The 22,053-nt window shown below is 39.3% G+C and overlaps 2 protein-coding genes across 6 annotated transcripts in view; both read right to left on the bottom strand.

The window, feature by feature from the left end:
- Positions 1-127: 127 nt before the first annotated feature.
- On the bottom strand, positions 128-9,827 carry LOC135102720 (eukaryotic translation initiation factor 4H-like). 2 transcript variants are annotated; one of them, XM_064008216.1, is made up of 7 exons: positions 9,673-9,827; positions 8,024-8,198; positions 5,864-6,014; positions 3,588-3,716; positions 2,905-3,156; positions 2,467-2,650; positions 128-1,612 (listed from the first exon to the last, which is right to left on the bottom strand). In XM_064008216.1, the coding sequence occupies exons 1-6, from the start codon at positions 9,702-9,704 to the stop codon at positions 2,502-2,504; spliced, it is 888 nt and encodes a 295-aa protein (XP_063864286.1). In that variant the 5' UTR covers positions 9,705-9,827; the 3' UTR covers positions 128-1,612; positions 2,467-2,501. The 2 variants fall into 2 exon arrangements, with proteins under 2 accessions (XP_063864286.1, XP_063864288.1); XM_064008218.1 differs by having other exon boundaries at positions 2,905-3,087; positions 9,673-9,826.
- Positions 9,828-12,853: 3,026 nt separating this feature from the next.
- Positions 12,854-22,053, bottom strand: part of LOC135102716 (uncharacterized) — a 52,152-nt gene continuing 42,952 nt past the window's right edge. For all 4 annotated transcript variants that reach the window (XM_064008210.1, XM_064008209.1, XM_064008207.1 and 1 more), the window contains one exon: positions 12,854-13,751. In XM_064008210.1, the coding sequence (XP_063864280.1) occupies positions 13,031-13,751 (721 nt within the window). In that variant the 3' untranslated portion in view covers positions 12,854-13,030. The remainder of the gene's footprint in view (positions 13,752-22,053) is intronic.

The raw sequence follows: 22,053 nt of genomic DNA, 5'->3' as shown, positions 1-22,053 counted from the left end.
CATCACTGATGCTCTGATATCACGTCTTGTAAATCCTCACACACACACACACACACACACACACACACACACACACACACACACACACACACACTTTATACTAATTTTGCATAATCCACATACATCATTTGACAAACACATCTTTATTATAATTTCAAGAATAGCAATGGTATGAACATTTCAAGTCTGTACACCAAATATGTGACATCTTCCCCATTAATCTTTACATTTCCTGATCATTGAATCACAGATCATAAATAAAAAAAAACTACATTCATGTTCACAAAATACCAAAATCACTAAAAATTTCATCTAGTTAGTGTAAAATCCATCTTTGTCAATGTTTTACAGTGATTTTGAACCTTCAAGGATTATTGTGGCAAGCTATGTAAAAAGTACTTAAGATTATTGTGATCTGTACAATCAGGACAAATGCACTAATGATAAGTAATATCCTAAAAAGGTATCCACTTTACTTGCAAGACACAGGAATTCTCAAGAAGTAGAATCATTATCTGATAAAAAATATAGAGGATACAAAAAAGCAACAAAAGATCAACTCTGCTATAATGCATGAAAACTAATGACAGTCCTTCTGGCGAAAGTTTTAAACCTTCAATTGTTCCACAAGAGAACTGTGAATCTGGTGAGTGAGTCTGGCACATACAAATTTATTCAAAGTCACCGAGGAGCAGGAATCCACTCCTCTGTGGCGAGGGGGCCGTGCCTCTGCCAACCCTTGCCGCTGCTTCAAAAATAAAACGGATCTTAAGTCAACAACTAGGAGCATCAACTAGTATAATTGTTAAAAGAGGAATGTCTCGGCGGGAGCCAAGAATGCCCGAAGGTATAGTTCATAACAGTAAAGTTACGCTTAATTTACGGGTACGACAGGCCACCGCGGAGCTTTAGCTATCGTGATCTACGAGGCAAGACACTGTCCACAACCAATGAGGCCGGAGCCACTGTGGCCTGTGGTACGTCTGGTGTACAGAGGGAGTTAAAAGTTGGCGGGAGTTTATATGCAAGCTCTGCAGCAGCTACCAAGGATCTATATCACACCGGCACTGGAGTCCCACTGGCAGCCAGTTAAGGAGCTTACTTACACTATGTGAAAAGTGTTAAATACAGTTAAAGTTAATTTCACACATTCCGTCCCAAAGCCTCAATGGGGGAGGGGTAGGGATGCCTGGGAGGCCAGTCTGTACAGGTAACCATAAGGGCCTGAAAATTATTTTGCATTCCATCAACACTTTCATAAGTTGAACTCACTGGCCAGGTTGAGTCACAATACACAAACCCACACAGCACTAGTAGTAGTAGTAGTAGAACATCCTTATTCATGTTAACAACCTTAGCAAGTTTAACGCTGCACTTTTAAGCGAGTAAACATTTTCCAATTTCATGAAAATAAAATATGCACATTGAACACCACTGTTCAACCAAAACCATTGCTCTTAAGAGTAATTGGGGAGATACTAGCCCAGTCAGTCCTACAGATGCAGTGCTGAGTGTGGCGCCTCCGAGGAATGATCCCTCAGAAAACAGCTGAGTGCAAGAGTCAAAAGCTTCAACCAAAGTATGCAGGTCCAACTTTGCATATCCTCAACATCTGTGGGAGAAAAGGTTTACACATTACTTGGGGTGGCCAAGACTGCCAAGCACACTATGTTCAGATCACTTATTCATTTCAATTAATCACTTTCTGCCATCCTTTTCACAGGCCAAAACTCATTCACCATACTAACACACTCAACCCTTCATCACTTCACCCTCTGCAATCCTGTCTGTTGTTCCCCTAATCTGACATACGATCATAATAAATCCTCAAAGAAAATGTTTGAGGCAAAAGTTTGAGTGTCTTCCTATTCACTCTTACCATCAGTTAACATTGAAAAATCTATGTCTAAGTTAATCACAAATGTGGTTACAGCTTCAAGTTTAAATGTGAAATTTTACTTTCACTACTCCTCTACTCTCCTTCTTCTACAGATCATCCACATCAGGAGCTGCTATCACAATGCATAGCTTCATGTTCATTAACACTTTCTTCTCTCATAAGGACTACTTTTCAAAGGCTACAGAGTTAATAAATCATCTCATGCATGTTTTTTTTTGACCGAGCAGAATCCTTATTTAATTATCACAAGATTTATGAAAACATCCTTCATAATTTTAATAACTTTTGCTACAGCATGTTAAAAGAAACATCCCAAAATGTTGAAGGATACAGACCACAGTTACACGAGGTGAATGATAAACAAATCATATGAATGTACCAGAGGCAAAATAGTAAACACCTTTCCTTACCCTACTTGTTACAAAGCTGTTATGAATGGACAAATCATCCCTTGCCACTTCTACTGTCTGTCCTCTGCTATATCTATTTCTCTGCCAGTACTTCTTGAATTCCTCTAACCCACTCTCATCCTGGAGACACACACACCTGCTGCTATGCATACATACCTGTTACAGATGGAAAACTCTACCCTCCTACATCTCTACGCTTTGTCTTCAGTCTTTATGTTTTCCTCGCGTGGCTTTGCTCCGCCGAATATACTGTTTGTTTGTGACGTCTCAGCGATCTGGTTCACAGGATCCTTTTTGGTTCTGGGCAGCAGCTTTAGCCGAGGCCTCTGGGACAGCTCCTCTGTGAACCGGGAGAAACTGATGTTAGGATACCAGTAACCACACACCACTAAGTCAGTTTTCTTTTTTTTTATTTACATGGACACTTGCTGAAGGCACAAAACTTGGAGGGAAAAGCCAGTTTAATTTTGCTACTCCCAGGAAACTGAAAAAGTTAACAAGAATCCAAGTAATTTAGTTCAAGAAAAGGGCAAGTCCTGTATGAATCATCACAATCCACCAAACACCCAGACCTCAGTGCCTGCCGTGCCTCACCTGGGTCTGGCTCCCTGAACTCGTCAAAGTTGCGAGAGCGGTCGCTGTCCCGGCGGTCACGTCTGGGGAAGCTGTCGCTGCGGCTTGGTCCTCCCGGCCCTGGAGCAGGTGCCCCGCGCCCCCCACGGCCATAGCCACGGTCCCCGCCTGCCCGGTCATCAAAGCTGGCACCATACCTGGGACCTGGACCACCAGCAGCACCGCTGAAGTTACCCCGCCCCCCTCGACCGCCCTCATCCCTCCTGAACCTTCCTGATAAGCAGAAAGGCAGGAAGAGGGTCAGTCAACCTCTTTGACTTACTGGGGAATGTATGTACCTACAGTGTTGAATGATGACTGTTTTTTTTTCTTCAATACTTTTTGACTGTTTGCCCCTCAGGGTGTGTTGCAGACCTTTTATGGTCTCTCAGAGCAATCATGCAGAGAAGTGCGGAGAATGGGGGAACCTTCAGTGATCTATTATACTGTGTGTGTGTGTGTGTGTGTGTGTGTGTGTGTGTGTGTTAGGTCACCTTATCTAGTCTAGTCTACTCTAATCTAACCCTACCTTACAACTTAGCCTTGCTTTACCCAACCCAAGATGCAGCTTTACCCATCCCAGCAGCAGCCGAATAAAAACACAGACAATAAATTCAAATGTATTGCAAATAAACCAAATATAACAATAAAAACAATAAACTTACCACCAAAGTCATCAGGACCATCTCTTCTTCCCCGGAAGTCATTCATGTCACCGCCTCTGCTGCCAGGCCCACCCCTCCCCCTGCCACGGCCCCTGTCGAAGCCGCCGCCTCGGTCACCACGACGTGACTCTGCAGGAGGGAGAACAAAGTGCTGGTACATTCAACTCATTCACCAGCCCTGTAGGATCCCTATACTACTGGGAAAACTAAGCTGGTATAAAAAATGCATGAGAAATAGGAAAATGGTGAACCATTCTGACAGCATTGAAAAGAAAATCTGATGAAATATTGTGACAGAACTGAAGTGTTGATACTCAGGAGAGGGAAAGAAAGGAAACCTGACAAACACACAGTTTTGGATTTTCACCACTGAGGCTTGTACCAGGTTAAAATTTTTCTCAATGGTACCTTGTTTTTTCCTCTCTCTCTCTCTCTCTCTCTCTCTCTCAATCACACTTTTATTTATTTCTTTATTTCTTACTGCAGTCACTCCTTGTTTTGTTCTTCATAAACAGACACTCTGCTTGCCAACTGTTTGCTCCTGATCTCCTTACAAGCTCTACATAATAAATGGCCTTGTACAGAAATTCTTTATTATTGTAAAATATAAACTTAAACTACAAAGCAAGTTCATTACCTCATGATGTCTGGTATACCTCAGTGGCTTTCACTCCTACTAGAACATCTGATTTCATTCACATACACCTTCTTAACAAGCTTTTTGCCTTTCATTCCATTAGTGTGACCCAAGCCTGTTCTTTCAATCATTACACCACTAAACTTTTGAATTTTCCCCTTCCTATGACTTGAACTCTTTTAGGAGGGAGGGTTTGAGACATCCTCCAACTTTAAATAATTCATTTGGTTATTTACTGCCTTTAGGGATTGGCACCTCAGTGGGCCGCCTTCTTTTTTTTTCTTCACTTTCTTTTTGTTGCCCTAGACAGAGCTCCTCTTAAATTAATAAATAAAATAATAATAAAAGTACTCAAATTCACAGCACATTCCCTTCCACTGTGTATTAACAGCACAGTACAAGTAACTGTTGTCCTGATCCAGGCCTTCCAATACTCTTGCTTGAATCAAAGTTGAGATGCAGTTCCTGCTCCTTGTAGACAATGCACTCATAAGGTTCTTACAAGTGTGGCATGAAATAGGATACTCAATAATCAGGTTCTCACAAGTAATGAAGTAGGATACTCAGGCGAATTACAGCTCACTCAGTGGTAAAAAAAAAAAAAAAAAAAAAAAAAAAAAAAAAAAAAAAAACTATGCAGGACCCAGTGTCCCTCTTGCTTGAAAAAAAAAGTTTGGGGTTTCAGCTCAGCCCAACACGTGGCAGGCAGGGATGGTATGAGTGCACTAGTTAATGAAATACTCGAAGACAATTACAGCTCGCTCATTAGTTAAAGCTTCTGATAGCCTGAACAAAAACTATCCCTCTTACATAATGTTCAACTCAGCCCAACAAGTGACAAGAAAGGAAGTTATCAGTGCACCAGTCAGCTGTAGTGTTAAATGTGTTAGGTGTACCAGGACATTACCAGGAGATCAGCATGTGGTGGGTGACCTCCAACGATGAGACCTGGAGGTAGTGTCTTTGTTCTTGCCCTCTAACGACCGACAGGTGCATGGGGGGCTACCTGCCGGAGATACCTGGGGCGTGTGTGTGTGTGTGTGTGTGTGTGTGTGTGTGTGTGTGTGTGTGTGTGTGTGTGTGTGTGTGTGTGTGTGTGTGTGTGTGTGTGTGTGTGTGTGTGTGTGTGTGTGTGTGTGTGTATTTACCTAGTTGTAATTTACAGGGCCTGAGCTACCATCTCCATGTCTACACTTGTCCAGTTTTTCCTTAAAGTTGTGCACACTCATTGCTAATACTACATCCTCATTTAGCTTGTTCCATACTCCTATATTTCTCTGTGGGATACTATGCTTCTTTTATGTTATTCAAGCATCTTCCTTTTCTTACTTTTTGCTGTGGCCTCGTGTGTATCTGGTATTTTCTATTTCTCTTAGCAGTAGTTTCTCATTATCAATTTTTTCCACTCGATTCCACAATTTATATATCAGTATTGTGTGTGTGTGTATGTGTGTGTGTGTGTGTGTGTGTGTGTGTTTATCACAAGAAAGAGCAAGAAAACGAAAGGAAATAAGAAATGACTATGCGATAAAAAAAATAAAAAAAAAGAGAAACAGACAACCAGACAGAAACAAGACAAACAAGAACACAAACAAGAACAAACAAGAACACAAATTACCAGCACCACCAACTGCCTCACCTGCAATGTCCACTCTTATGTTCTTGTCGACAAACAGCGCCCCATCAAAGTTTAGCGCATCCTCCAGACTCTGCACGTCCTCAAACTCCACATAGCAGAAGCCCTTGAACTTGCCAGACTCGTTGTCATGCACCAGTCTGACTGAGCGTACCTGTGGGGAGGAGGGAGAGAGAGAGAGAGAGCATTAGATGACAAGAAGGCAGAATGTAAGTAGGTGGTATATAGAGACAGAAGGAAGTAGAAAGAAGGAAAGGATGAATGTTTGAGAGGATAAGGAGTGAAGTATGAGGTACAGAGAAGGAGAAGGATAAGGACAAGGGATGTGTTGAAATCCAGGATGAGGAAGGAATGGAAGGAATGAGTGATACAGGAGATAAGGACTAATGGAAACTAGGAAGGCATGAGTTATGTAGGGACAGGAGTAAGTGATATGAGGGAATGGAAAGGAAGGGAAAAAAGGGAAAAGGAAGGGAAGAAGGAAGGAAGAACAGGGTGAAACTCAAGGGGATGAGGAGTAAGGTAGGTGGTAAAAAGAGGAGACAGGTAGGAGTAAGTGATGTGAGACAGGTTCAAGAAGAGGAAGAGAAAGAGAGAGGGAAAGGTGAAAAATTACATGGGATAAGAATGTACCTGTGCACGGAGGAAGAAGGAGAGAGAGACAACATGAAGTGACAGGAAGGCAGGAGTTAATCAGGTGGTACTGAGAGATAAGAGGAGTAAGAGATTGAAGCAAATAAAAGGAGAGGAAGAAAATTAATGAAGGAAGGAAAGGGCGGAAGTTTGAGGAGATAAAATCTACTAAAAGCTACTAGAAACTATGAAGGCTGGAGCAAAGTAGGTGGCAGAGTGAGGAGATGGAGAGGAGTAAGTGATATGTGGAAGATCCAGGATAAGGAAGGAAATGAAGAGAAGGGTAAAAGTTAGAGGAGACAAAACTACTACAAAATAAGAAATTAGAAGCAAGGTAGGTAGTACAGAGATGAGAATGGCAGTAGTAAGGAGTGTGAGGCAGGTTCAGAGAGAGGAAGGAAAGGAAGGACAGGGTGAAAGTCTTTGGAATGGAAAATGGAGAGGAAAGTAGTCTTCAGAGAGAGAGAGAGAGAGAGAGAGAGAGAGAGAGAGAGAGAGAGAGAGAGAGAGAGAGAGAGAGAGAGAGAGAGAGAGAGAGAGAGAGAGAGAGAGAGAGAGAGAGAGAGAGAGAGAGAGAACCTGTTGTGATGGAGAAAAAGGAAAGCTGATATCTGGTGCATGAGAACAGGCCATTGAAAGAGAAAGGCTTTTATGATGGGAGACTTGCAGGGTGAAAGAAGGGGGAAGGAAGAATGGGAATAAGAAGGAAGAGTGAAAAAAAAGTTACCTGGAGTGGATGTGTGAAAATAAAAGTTAAGATGAGGAAGAACTGGTGAAACTGTAACAAGCTTAGGAATGGATATCAGAAAGGGAAAAAGAAATCTAAGATAAGGAAGAACCAGTGAAATACAAAGATAAGAGTGAATACAAAGCAAAATGTGTAAAAAATATTGTTTAAGATAAGGAAGAGGTTCTGAAATACCATGATAGAAAGGAACAAAAAGAAGAAATGAGAGAAAGCAACAGCAGACAGCAAACATCTACAGTACTATCACATTACCTCTTCTCTATATATTAAAACTAAACCCTCTGACTGCTAATGCCACCACTTATTTCATTTTCAGAAACATTAGAAAATGTTACTCATCAAAATTTAAGCTACAAGTACAAAATAGCTTTACTAGATATTCAATAATGCCTTCTGCTGTGAGTGTTCTTTTGAAATTGTTACCTAAACCTATACCAGAGTATGATACCAAGCTGAGATGAAGTTGCAAGAGTCACAGGTTGAAACTAGTCAGACCAACATCATCAACCCTTTTGTTGCTTTAATCATCCTTCCTTATCCTTCCTAGCAATATAAAAACTGTTTTCAATGAGGCACAGGAGAGGGGAAATGGAAAGCAGAAGGTTAATTTTGTCTTTTTAGATTTAGGATATTAAAGGAGAGAATCTGTCCAGCAGTGAAAGGGTTAACACCACCAACACCAGTCCTCTCGCTCTGAAGTACTATCATCTCTTCTATATACATTAACATTTAAAACCAGTCAGAACACCACCACCACCACCATCATAAACAGCAGTCCTCACCCTCTCTTCCTTGAAGATCTGGTCAATGTCGCCCTGCACCACACCCTGTGGCAGGTTGCCTACATAGGCGGTGTATGGAGGCTCTGTGGGCAGTGGCTTGCGGGGACGCTGACCTCCATACCGCCCTCCATCATTGTATCGCCCTCCTCCACCCCCTCCTCCTCTATAGCTGTTCCTGGGGAGGGAGATTATGAGAAGATGAAAAAGTATCATGGGGTATTATAGTGTGTGTGTGTGTGTGTGTGTGTGTGTGTGTGTGTGTGTGTGTGTGTGTGTGTGTGTGTGTGTGTGTGTGTGTGTGTGTGTGTGTGTGTGTGTGTGTGTGTGTGTGTGTACAGAATGGAAATGTTCAATTATCTATTACATGTAAGGAATTATGAAAATACCTTAAACTATTCATTCTAAGACACTATAGAATTTGTTTCTGGACAAAATATGAGTGTTTTCAAAACTGACATCTACACAATAAAGGAAACAGCTGTGAATTTAATGAACTACAGCAATCTTAATCTATCCTAATCTAAATAACTTAGGCCTCAGATAAAAATGCTAAAGTTATTTCCACATTATCATAAATGTTTTAGCACTAAATTAAGTTCCATGTTCCCATGTTTAATTACTGAGGCACATGGTTACTATTTTACTTTTTATTTCTATTAAAAAGCTGGAGCTAAATATGTGGAGGCCAATACAAGTTTAATTCAAATATTTTCTATGTACATAACACCATGCTTCATCTTGCCAGTGTTCACAGCCAAATGAGCTTCAGGTCTCTGCAACTCAAATTCCACACTGTCTGTACCTTTCCTATTATCACTTAGTTGTGGACAAAAATACTCAGGGATATGCTTGCGTTATTTGGAGCCACTTCTGTGAGTAATTATATCACTGACAACTGTTACAGTTAGTTACTGAGGGTAACAAGCTACCTTATGAAAATCCAGCAAATTGACCACAATGATGTCCTCTTAGGATTTAATACTGAGATAACTGCACTGTCTGTAGCGCTGGACGACTGTGCTGAGGACATCGAAAAAGCAGGAAAACCATTGTAGCACGTGAACTGGTTATTATACAAGACACGCGGGTTGTCTAGGAAGTTCAATGGGGCAGGTCAGTTTTGTTTGGGAAGATTGGGAGAGGTTAAGCAAGTCCAGAGTGTGGATTAGGACAAGTCATGGATACAGAGGTAAACATTAGCTAGAAAACCGTGCATAATGAACAAGACCTGATGCCATCAATGACCAGCGAGGAAGTGATGGTAGTAAGGCGCAGTGCAAATTTTGGCGTGAAGGGACAATCTGGACCCAAAACAAACCTGCTCCTGGCCCCGCTGGCGTCCACCTGGCCCTCGTCCCCGCCAGGCACCACCCCCACACGCCCACAACCGTCAGGCAGGGGTGGCGTGGGGGCGGCACGGCCTGGCAGGAGGCTCAGCAGGCAGACACGGGAGAGTGTACCACTAAAATAACAGCAGGAAACACTGCGAACCGCCAACAGTTTCACCGCAATATTCCATTTTTAAGAATGAAACCTTATTTAGGCTCGAGCAGACTGCCTTCTTCAGTGCCTCAAGGCCACCATGAGTCAACCCTCGCTATGGATAAGGTGGCGGGGAGCGCGTGGTGGTCAAATTTGTTTAAGCTTACCGGGAAAACTGGTCATCGTAGAACCCTGCCATGTTGTCTGTGGCCCGGCGAGAGTGGCCGAGCCTCGCGCCGCCCCTCGCGCCCTCGCTCCCTTTATACGACCCCTCCGCGCTCCCTCAGTGGCCCTCCGTACCCACCCATTCACCCTTTGATAATGCCCATACATTTATCCCATATATCAGTCTGGGTAAAAAGAGGCAGCAGGTGCACACATAAGCTTCGATTGTTGCGGACGTGACCTGGCATGGTGATGCTGGTTTATATATAAAATCCCTCACAACACAAATGCTCTTGATCCACGCTGACCCAGCCGCTGCTCCTGACCATTTATGTGGCATGTTCATTAAAACCGCCCTATTTGCCGTCCTATTCTCTAAACATGCCTTGTTATATAGCCACCTGGAGCTTTTACGCAGTGCATGGCCTGTTATGGTTTCCTTTACGACCATTGCGTATTACAAGCTGTTTTAGCGCCGCTGGTCAATCCAAGCATGCCAAGTGTGCATTTGTGTCTTAACAAGCAATGCAGTTTTTTTGTTCAGGCCGCTGCAGAATATTCGCAAATAGTGGGCACTGCTTTTCTACTCAAGGGTGCCGTTTTGCATTTTTTTTTTCCATAACTAAATTAGGGTAATTTGCTGTTGAGGAATCCACCTAGTAGTGACTCGCCGTTTGGTATTGGACTTGAATTTCTTAATGGAGAGAAATAAATTTGGTACTGGACTGGACTGGGCTTAATTTTCCTCAAAAATACCTGACATGGTCATTATGTTGCGTACTGAGACGCACACACTAAAGACTAGAATGGGACTCGTATAGTACCAATAGCGTTGCACGTCCGTAGATGTGATCCCGGCAGAGTGAAGATCACTTAGCTCCTAACATGAATTGGGAATTCATTACCATTTAAAAAAGTATTTTATTATTATTTTTTGTTATAAATACTTTCGTAGATGTCATGCCGCATGGAGAGAGAGAGAGAGAGAGAGAGAGAGAGAGAGAGAGAGAGAGAGAGAGAATGTTGCCGCAAAGGTTTGCAACCGAGAAAAGCAATAGCCAAGTCCTATATAGAGTCGCTGACTCTAAGAGCAAACATGTATGAGGCACCGGCCTCCTCTGCCAACTGCAAGAACACATCACGAGAAGCTTAGCAGAGGTGAAATGCAGCTTGCGTGATTTGCGCATGCATGAACGAGTCCGACATTCTTTTTTTTTTAATTCTTCAAGGCTGAAGTGAAACAACAAAAAATGCGCGAAAAAGGCTGACTTAATCCTAGGTCCCATAGATAATTCCAAATATAAAAATCATATAAGGGAGGATAAGCGTCTTGAAACCTCCCTCTTGAAAGAATTCAAGTCACAGGAAGGAGGAAATACAGAAACAGGCAGGGAGTTTCAGAGTTTATCAGAGAAAGGGAAGAATGATTGAAAATACTGGTAACTCTTGGATTAGAGGTGCACAAAATAGAGATGAGAGAATGAAGAAAGTCTTGTGCAGCGAGGTCCCTGTAGACGGGGTGGCAAGCAGTTAGCAAGATCAAAAGAACAGTTAGCGTGAAAATGGTGGTAGAAGATAGCAAAAGATGCAACACTGCAGCACTGAGAAAGAGGCAGAGGACAGTCAGTTTGAGGAGTTGATAAGGCAAAAAGCTTTTGATTCCAACCTGTCTAAAAGCAAGGAATGAGTGGAAATCCGCTTATATGTGGAGCATACTCCATACTTGTATGAATAAGGCCCCTGTCCAGAGTTAGTAGTTGTGCAGGGTGAGAAAAACTGGCGGAGATGACTCAGAACACCTAACTTCATAGAAGCTGTTTTAGCAAGAGATGAGATGTGAAGTTTCCAGTTTAGATTACAAGTAAAGGACAGACCGAGAAGCATAGAAGAGGGGAACAGTTGAGTGTCACTGAAGAAGAGTATAGTTATCTGGAAGGTTGTGTTGAATTTATAGATGGAGAAATTGAGTTTTTGAGGCATTGAACATTAAGTTTGCTCTGCCCCAATCAGAAATTTTAGAGAACTCAGAAGTCAGGTATTCTGTGACTTCCCTGTGTGAGCTGTTTATTTACAATACTGTTCATATCTTTAGACAAAAGGCATGGTGAAAATAAAAGCTGTGTAGATTCCTCCATATTCATGGAGATGTGACTGTTTTCTTCAGCAAGGATTATATCAATATAACCTATGGTTTCCTTGGTCTTCAGCAACTTCTTGACCATGGTGATGCCTATGAAAAGGAAAACAGCTTGTGGTTAACAATGAATGCCCTTACTGGAGAAAATATAAACATAACCTATTATTACTACTACTATCAACATCAGTACTTTCATAAGCATCACATCTACAACAGCAGCTACCATCAGTATCTCTGTTACTACTATTCTTATTTCTTCCCTTTTATTACAATAGTAGAGACCCAGAGGCTGCTCTATTAACCTTTGCTGACAGGCTTTCCACCACCTCCTCTATACCTCTTGCTGATCATATTTTCTTCTTCCTTGTCTTGTTGTATTATAACTACATAGACACCAGTGAATATGAATATCAACAGCAAGACTTTTATGGCTTACCAAGGGTGTATGATTTCACTGCACTACTGGACATGAAGTTATTTTCCCTGTTGATGCATTGGTAAGTGTAATGCTCTGGATAAGATGATATGAAGAGTACTTTGAATAAAGAGGTAAGAGTATGGGACCTCACAAGTGTAATCTATCTTGCATGTCACAACTAGATAAACACACACACACACACACACACACACACACACACACCAGTTAAGACTAAGAGGGCACAGAGAGAAATTGTAATAAAAAAAAATAATAAAAGAAATAATAATAAATAAATAAATAAGTAAAATAAATAATAATAATAATAGTAATAGTAATAATAATAATAATAATAATAATAATAATAATAATAATAATAATAATAATAATAATAACAACAATAATAATAATAATAATAATAATAACAATAATAATATTAAAATAAATAAATAAAGAGCAAAGATGAAAACATTTTGTTTTCCTGACAGAGCAATCAGCCAGTGGAATGCACTGACTGATGAGGAGTATTCACAACTTTAAAAATAAATATGACAAATCAACTTTAAAAGACAAGACATTATAAGCTTGACTCAATCCTGTAAAGATACAATTGGGTAAGAACACACACACATACCACCTTCAGTTTACTTACAGTAGCTCATTACAAAACCACAAGCAAGTTAACAAATTAAGCTCACAAGGAAGGACATGAAATTGGAAGAGTTATTCTATTACTATAGCACTGCAGGAAGACACTGTGCATAGGGGTCACAAGATGGAAATATATGTAGCTACCTCTCATTTACATTTAGCTAATGTCCACCAAGGCAATTTTTTTTTTCTTCTTTGGGGTTGGTTCAGGAGTATCTGGGGAAGTCAAGGTGGAAGAAGTGATCTGTTGTGCCTTTGCTCCTACAGTAGCTGTCTTCTTCTCCATCTGTTCCAGTTTTCTCTTCCCAAAGTTGTTCTTTTTCTTCTTTCCTTTTTTTACCTCAGCGTCATTGTCCAGGATTATGATTTCACCAATGTCCTTAGTAATGGCTAGTGTGTCTGTGAGTTTGTTCTTTTTGTTCTTTTTCTTCTTTTCTCCCCTTTTTTTCACATTTATTACATCTTTATTATCCTCACTGTTGGTTAACTTGTTCTTCTTTTTCTTTTTTAATACCTTCTTTTCTCCATTCTCTTGTCCCTGGTCAAGTGTGCTACTGTCACCTCCATTGACCATTACTTTTTTGGAAGCAATACTTTCACTGTTTTCTTCTTTTGCCTTGCTTGTGTCATATTGAATTGGAGTATCTTTGTTGTCTTCAATTACAACTATATTTTCTGAGGGTTTCTTTTTGTTTTTCTTCTTCTTAGCTTTCTCTCCTTTTCCTCCTCCTACAGAAAAAGGACTTGAATTGTTGGTGATGTTGCTTTCATTCTCCTCTTTCCTCTTCTTTGCCTGATTTTCCTGCTGCTTGCCATCTTCATTCAGGACTCTCACTCCTCTCTTCACTTCTTGCTTCTTTCCATCTTTCTTGGAATTGCTGTAAGAAAGAAATTTTTATAAAGTACTTTCCTTTATACAAATATTAGTGTCCTGTGATGAGATGGGGTACCTTTGCTATAAAAATAACCTCCCATTAATATATCTATATCTGTACACCAGGCCAGCAATCACACACAGGGTGGCCCAGATAATGCACCACACACTCATACACACACCATTTCCATATTGATAAAGAGAAAAGTTTATAATCAGTACATTCTACCATTTCTAAGAAAAGGAGTTTTATGAATGTCCTGCAATGAATATTTCAGTGCCCAAGGAATGAGAATGAAGTTTGACATAACATGGAGATAACAAGAGAGTACTACAGATAGAGGAGGAGAAAAAAAAAAAAAAAAAAAAAAAAAAAAAAAAAAAAAAAAAAAAACATTGAAGACATCTTGACTACAAATAAAAAATGGACATGAGTAGAACATGTCATGAGCATAGGCAATATGAATGGCAAAGATAATCTAAGCATGATAAAAGAATGCAGATAACAGATAACTAGACACACACACACAGAGAGAGAGAGAGAGAGAGAGAGAGAGAGAGAGAGAGAGAGAGAGAGAGAGAGAGAGAGAGAGAGAGAGAGAGAGAGAGAGAGAGAGAGAGAGAGAGAGAGAGAGAGAGAGAGAGAGAGAGAGAGAGAGAGAGAGAGAGAGAGAGAGAGAGAGAGAGAGAGAGAGAGAGAGAGAGAGAGAGAGAGAGAGAGAGAGAGAGTTTTGCTGTGGTGGATGAAAAATGAAGTGGCATTCATATATATATATATATATATATATATATATATATATATATATATATATATATATATATATATATATATATATATATATATATATATAAATAGAAGAAAATACTCCCATACTCATGATGATAGGGAAGAAGAGATTGTATACTGATATTGACAGTCATGAATAGAAACTGAAAAACCTTCACCATCACCACTATAAACAGAAAACCACAAAAAATAAAAGGCAATATCAACACCACATTATGAAGAGCCAGGAATAAACTGGTCTATGCTGTCATGTCTTGCTGTGGAAGTATGAGACCAGCTGTGCTACACCTAAGTGTCATGGGACAAAAAGTAAATAAACAAAATCAAATAAAAATATAAGTCAAATAAAAATATAAGACAACACCATTCTGTAACAATCACTTAAAAAAAAATTACTTATAAAAAGATTATCTTAACCCTCTCACACACCAGATGCATGTGTCAAAATGTTTTCATGCAAAAATGCACCAATGCACAAGTACATAAAAAAATTATTTAAATTCACTAAAAATAGTTTCTAGTATAAGTGTGTCAATTTTTGGTGAGTCAAAGATGAGCAAAAGTTTCATTGAAGTAATGAATTGGTAACAGTAATGCTTCCTAAAGTAGGCTGACTGTTAGATAATTTGTCAGTTTCAGCCTGTGACTCAGATTGTCTGCATGTAATCTGAGAATAATGCTAACTTTAGTTTTCCTTTATTTTCCTGAGATCTAATTGACAGATTACATTGACAATAGTACTATTGTAAAGCTCATAAAAAAGACAGTTTAGATCAGGGCTTCTCAACCAAGGGGGAATTTCAGGTTTTCAGGGGGAGAATTGGGACCACAGACTGGCAAACTCAAACTGTTAGAATGATGATCTTTTTATTGCCTTTGAGCTCCACAGGGCAGCACAAAATTCAGTATGCATCGGTTACTTGCTGCAAGCAGCCTATCAAACTGTTTGCCATGAGCTCCTGAACTCTAAGGATCAAAATAGATTACCCATAGACAGGGCTGCCACAAAGGAAAGACATAGACATCACTGAGTGGTCCATCTGCAAGTACCCTTATGAAGGCTTACACTTTGCTTAGCAAAGCATAAGCCTTTTTTTGTAAAACTCCACTATAAAAATAATCCATAAAAATAATCCATGTAAAATTGTAAATGTAAATGTACTAATATGGAAAAAAATAATTTTCAGTATCATATGCATATTATTTGGAATGCATTCTTTGAGGCAGACAATCTTGGAAAGGAGGGAATGGCATTCTGACATATGGGACAAACAAGGTTGAGAACCACTAGTTTAAATGAGAGTAGTGGTAAAAGTTTTAAGCTATAAGGTCATGAACTTTCTTTTTCTTGTTTTGCATTTATTTCTTTATGAAAAAAAAAAAAAGTGAAATTACTTTGTGATTTTTTTTTGTCATCATTATACAAATAATTTCCTTGTGAATGTAGTAATATATAGTGCATGCCTACTTATGAGTTTTAAAGTAAAAAAAACTGCTTCAAAGTTTTGCAAGGCACATGGAAAGGCCACAAATGCCTGCCAACACAAGAGGTATAGGAAAGAAAACACACAAAACTTATTGGTCCTTGAGAGGGCTAAAGGAATGATAACGTTTTAAATTAAAATATTTTAGGAACTGTAAACAAAACCTTTCATAGTATATATTTTTGAGATCAGTAGGAACTTGAGGAAAAGGCATTAACTGTAGCACAGAACATGAGAAATCATACATATATCTAAATTAAAATCATAGCTTACTATGGATGAAAATTTCCCACTGATGCTGTGAATTCTTGAAATATTAGGAAACAAAGATTATCCAAGGCTTTTTTCATTCAAGCCTCATAAAAAATTCCCTCTCTCAAGATGCTGTGGATTAAGTGTAGATATGAAAGGCTAACTTGCTGTATTTATGGAGAGAGTTGGATACTGTTGTAAGACCCTAAAAACTTTAATTCACTGAGTTAGATTTTGACAGTATGAGTGAAAACTAGTTAGCTAAGAAAGCAAATAATAGACCTTATTGATGGCTCCATACTTGATGAAGCTACCTTCCTAACCTTATTTTTTTTAGCTAAAGCATCATGTTAACTCAAGGGATTTTAGCAGGTAAATATCGTTGGACAAAAGTCATGGCATGTAAATTAAGCCACACCTTTCTCACTCCATGTCCACCTCCCCATCCCCACTCCCTCATTTCTACATTTCTCATACCTACATATCTCCTCCATCTAAGCCCCCATTCTCTCTCTCTCTCTCTCTCTCTCTCTCTCTCTCTCTCTCTCTCTCTCTCTCTCTCTCTCTCTCTCTCTCTCTCTCTCTTATATATCTGGCAATTCAGAAGACTTCATGAATATAAAGACTAAAAATTCTGGTATCTATGACTACTTTATGAAAATTGTAAAGGCAGGATAGCTTCTTGTAGTTTTAATCTTTCCCTTGCTCTCCAGTAACTAATCCATAAACCCAAGGGAATGCTGCCCTCTAACCACCACTTTTTCTGTGCTCCAAGCTACACATGTCGTGTGTGTGTGTGTGTGTGTGTGTGTGTGTGTGTGTGTGTGTGAGATACTGTCTTGAATGTGCAGGTTCAAAAATGGTGTGTGTGTGTGTGTGTGTGTGTGTGTGTGTGTGTGTGTGTGTGTGTGTGTGTGTGTGTGTGTGTGTGTGTGTGTGTGTGTGTGTGCGTGCGTGCGTGCGTGTGTGCGTGCGTGCGTGCGTGCGTGTGTGTGTGTAGGTAGGCAGAAGCAAGTGAAGATAGGGAAGCTAAGATCACACTTCGTTTCATAGCGTTTACTATCTTTGTCTAAATTCAATTCATTATTTTCCTTATGTTCCTATGAAATCCTTTACACACACACACACACACACACACACACACACACACACACACACACACACAAGCTATGGTACAAAACTATGGCAAAGGAGAGTGTTGGCCCTAGAAAGTGATATGGAAAAACTGATGGAGAGATTAAGAGCTATGGAAGAGACCCAGGTAAGCCAAATTAAAGAATTCAAGGGATTGAGAGCCAAAAACATAGAGCTAAGAAACTGGTGCAAAGCTCTGGGGATAGAAATTAAGGAATGCAGTAAGAAAGTGGAAGGAAGTGCCAAAACTGTAGTGCAATTAAGTGAAAGGCAAGGTGCATGGAAAAAGTTCCAAGAAGGAGATAAAGTAAAGTTTAAGAGGAAAATAGGTAAGTTGGAGAAACAAATGAGTGAGCAAGAGATCATACAAGGAGAGGCAGTAAACTTTGAGAAAATAATAGAATAACAATTAAATGGGGCCAATGTAACGCAAAAGATGGTAAATGTTAAAAAGACAAATGAGTCTCTTGTAAGAGAGACAGTTGACAAAAAGAAATGTATAATTGTCTTTGGGACTAAGGAAATTAAGGAAATCAACAAAGCAGTAAGAGAGAAAGAGCTGAAAGAGATAGTAAACAAAGTGGTGGGAAAGGTACAAGAGGGAAGATGTCTGGCTGATGAAGTGGAAATACAACAGAGTTGGGAAATTTACAGGTGAAGGGCACATACCCATAAGAAAAAAATTTAAATCACAGAAGGAAGCTGAGGAGGCTCTGACAGGGACCTGGAGATTAGGTTAAGATGAGGTAACAAAAAACATAGGGCTGAGAAGAGACTTAAATGAAAGGAAAGAAAAGAGCTAATTAAAATGAGGGAGGAAGTAAAGGCAAAAAACAAGGAGAGATCGGAAGAGCAGGAGATATTCTATTGGAGGATGTTGGACATGAAAGTGAGGAAGTGGTACCTGAACAGGAGTAAGAACAGGGAAACAAGCTAAGGAGAGAGAGGGGCATTCTGAAGATAGCTTACACAAACATTAATGGACTCATCTTGGGATTAAGGGAATTAAATGTTTATTTAAATGAGAAAAGTCCAGATATAATGGGCCTCACAGAAATAAAATTATATGATGAGTTAGAGGTAAAGAACATTGGGCAAAATCAATACAATTTATTGAAAAGAAGTAGAACATATAAGAAAGGAGGAGGAGTGATGTTTCTAGTTAAGAAAAGCTTAAAGGTGGTTGAAATAGAATATGGCAACAGATTAGCTGAGGCAATAAAAATTGGAGTGGAAAATACACAAGGCAAAAAGAGGCAATACAGTGATGTATGTACTACCAGAAACCAATGTCTGGTCAAATGAAGAATATGAAATAATGATAAAAGACACAGTGAGCTGGACAGAGAAAGCGCTAAGTGATGATAAATTGAACATGATGGGAGACTTTAACTGTAAGGAGGTGTGCTGGGAACAGTGGTACATGGAGGGAACAGAATCATCTTGGGGAAATAAGTTATTACAGCTGGCAATGGATAATATATTAACTCAATGGATAAAAGGTGATACAAGATTTGGAAAAGATGGAGAAACATCAAGACTAGATCTGTTATTTAGTAAGGAACCAGAAGGAAGTGAGAATGTTCACATAGAGTGTCCATTAGCCAAAAGTGACCACGCTACCATAGAATTCAATATAAATGAGGAAATAGAGAATCAAAGGAATGAAGAACACCATGCTGAGGGATTAAACTACTGTAAGGCAGACTTTGATAACATGAAGTTTTTTCAAAAGGAGAGATGGTATAGATTCCATAAGGCTACAGGGGTCTAAGAGAAGTGGGATGAATTTCTTAAAATATATAAAGGTGAAAAAAAGTTTGTGCCTAAAAAGCAGACAGTAATAGCTGGTAAAAAAGTGGTTTAATAAAAGATGTGAAGCAGCAAGAAGGACAAAAGAGGATAAATGGAAAAAATGGAGGAAGAGTAAAAGAATTAACCTGTGGAATAATTACAAACAAGCAAGAAATGATTATGTGAAGATCCTGAGGGATGAACAAAGACAGTTTGAAAAAGATATAATAGACAGGTATAAACATGAGCCCAAACTCTTTTATAGATATGTGAATGGTAAACTGAAAAGCAAAGTGAGTATAGGAAAGCTAATGGTAGATGGAGTGGTTTATGAAGAACCAAAAGAGATGGCAGAAGTGATGAGTAAGAGCTTTAAGGAAGTTTTTACAAAGGAAAAGGAATTCATAAGACCATTGTGCACACCCAAAAATGGAAAAATAGAGGAATTTCAAGTAACAAAAACGGAAATTGATGAAATCATCAAAACGTTAGATGTGAGAAAGGCCACAGGACCGGATGGAGTGTCAGGATGGGTAATAAAAGAATGCAGTAACCAGCTTAATGATAAATTACATACCATCATATGTAACTCTATTAATGAAGGAATAGTTCCTCAGGATTGGAAAAGGGCAAAACATCGTACCCATATTTAAAGGAGGAGACACACACGATCCACTAAATTATAGACTGGTTTCGCTGATGAGTGTGGTTGCGAAAATACGTGAAAGGATAATAAAGAATGAATGGACCAAGTTTTTGGAAGATAAGGACATTCACAACTTGTCAATTTGGCTTTAGAAAAGGGAGATCTTGTGTCACTAATTTATTATTATTCAAGAGTGACTGATATACAGGAGAGAGATGGTTGGGCAGACTGTATTTATCTTGATTTAATTAAGAAAAGCTTTTGATAAAGTGCTGCATAATATACTGCTGTGGAAGCTGGAAAAGATAGGTGGTGTAAATGAAAAAATGCTGAAATAGATGGACAATTTCCTTAAAAACAGAGATGTGAACAGTAATTAGGGACTAGACATCTGTGTAGAGCCCAGTATTAAGTGGGGTTCCCAAGGGTCAGTGTTGGCACTGATAATGTTTGTGGTGTATATAAATGATATGGTGGAGAATATATCCAGCTATGTGAGTCTTTTAGCTGACGATGCAAAACTTATGAGAAGAGTGAAGGGAATGGAAGATTGTGAAGAATTACAAAGAGATATAGACAAGGTGTGGGAGTGGAGCAACATATGGCAAATGGAATTTAACTCTGGTAAGTGTAAAAAGATGGAATTTGGGAAAAGTAACAGGTGTAGCTATAACTATAAGATGGGGAATGAAACAATAAATAAGACAAGAGAGAGAGATCTGGGAGTGATTTTCTCAGAGAATTTATCATCAGAAAAACATATTAACAAGATAACAGGTGACTCTCTCACCCTACTAAGAAACACAAGAGTTGCCTTTGCTTATCTGGATATAGAAATGATGAAGAAAATAATCACCACAATGATATGTCCAAGATTAGAATACGCAGCGGTAATTTGGTCACCACATGAAAAAAAGCACATAAGAAAGTTGGAAGGAATACAGAGAGCAGCAACAAAGATAAAAACAGAATTGCAAGATTTGTCATATGAGGAGTGACTAGCTAGAATGCAACTCCCAACCTTGGAAAAGAGACAAGAGAGAGGTGACTTGATTGCATTGTACAGATTGCTGAGTGGAATAGAAAACTAGATAGGGAACATCTCTTTATAATGAACAAAAGAGAAACAAGAGGACATGGAAGAAAACTAAAAGCAACCACCTGCATAAGGGACATAAAGAAGTTTAGCTTCCCTCATAGAAGCACAGAGGCATGGAATGGACTGGAAGGGGAAGTGGTGTGTGCTACAAGTTTTCATGACTGACTTTAAGGAAAAGTTGGAAAAAAACAGTTAGGCAGATGGGACAGTACGAGTTTAGCTCCTCTCCCATATGTCACAACTAGGTAATACACACACACACACACACACACACAGCAGCGGTGGAGCTGATAGGACAAGTTTCCTAGTGCTCTACATGTAGGAAGGAATGACACAAATTGCTCACGGTGGAACAAGTTGATATGAAGACCCAGGAATACCTAGGTATTCCTGGAAGGGAGGGAAGAAACAGTATGTAAGTATAGTTATCCCATCTCTAGGAGAGTTTGGTTGGTTTGTTTACACTTTGGATAAAATGGCAGAGGGCAGCACCCCAAAAGAAAGGAGGTCCTTTGAAGATTTTACTGGTGAGGAAAGAGAACTAAATTATAGATTGCAGTGTAGAAAAATTTTACATATGAAAGATATGATGGACAAGTTAGTAGTGGAGAGAATAAAGACATTGGAGACACACCAGAAGGAGACAGGTGAGGAATTGGTGATTATTATGGCAAAGTTGACAGATGGAAGATAAAAATGAGAAATTAAAGGTGGAAAATGACTGTTTACAGAAACAAATAAAGGAAAAGTAGAAACTGTTCAGAAAGGAAATGAGGAAATGAAGGGAAGTGTAAAGGATGTGGAAATGAGGCAAAATAAGTAGTTAACTGAACATAAATTTGAAGAAGAATCGCTAAAGAAAATAATAGAACAACAAGAAAATGAGAAACAAAACCTGAGACAAAAAGTGGTAAATGTTATAAAAGAAGAGAAAAGGTTAGTGAGAGACACTGTAGAAAAATATAAACAAGTAATTGTATTTGGAAGAGAAGATAGTAAGCAGAATTCAAAGAGAGGAAAAGGAAAAGAAAATGTTGAATAAGTTACTGAGGAAAGTGACAGGTGAAGACAGCCAGGTAGTAAAGCAAGAGGAAGAGTTCCATAGAACTG

The sequence above is a fragment of the Scylla paramamosain genome, chromosome 8, assembly GCF_035594125.1.
Source record: "Scylla paramamosain isolate STU-SP2022 chromosome 8, ASM3559412v1, whole genome shotgun sequence".
Taxonomy (NCBI): domain Eukaryota; kingdom Metazoa; phylum Arthropoda; class Malacostraca; order Decapoda; family Portunidae; genus Scylla; species Scylla paramamosain.
This window is presented reverse-complemented; position numbering and strand designations above follow the sequence as displayed.

Bases quoted from the DNA above. Each gene is read 5' to 3' on its own strand.
- LOC135102720 (XM_064008216.1), bottom strand. From the start codon at position 9,704: ATGGCAGGGTTCTACGATGACCAGTTTTCCCG. The intron at 6,015-8,023 runs GTGAGGACTGCT...TCCTCCCCACAG, and splicing joins AGATCTTCAAGGAAGAGAGG to GTACGCTCAGTCAGACTGGT. The intron at 2,651-2,904 runs GTGAGGCACGGC...CCCGGTTCACAG, and splicing joins GTTCAGGGAGCCAGACCCAG to AGGAGCTGTCCCAGAGGCCT.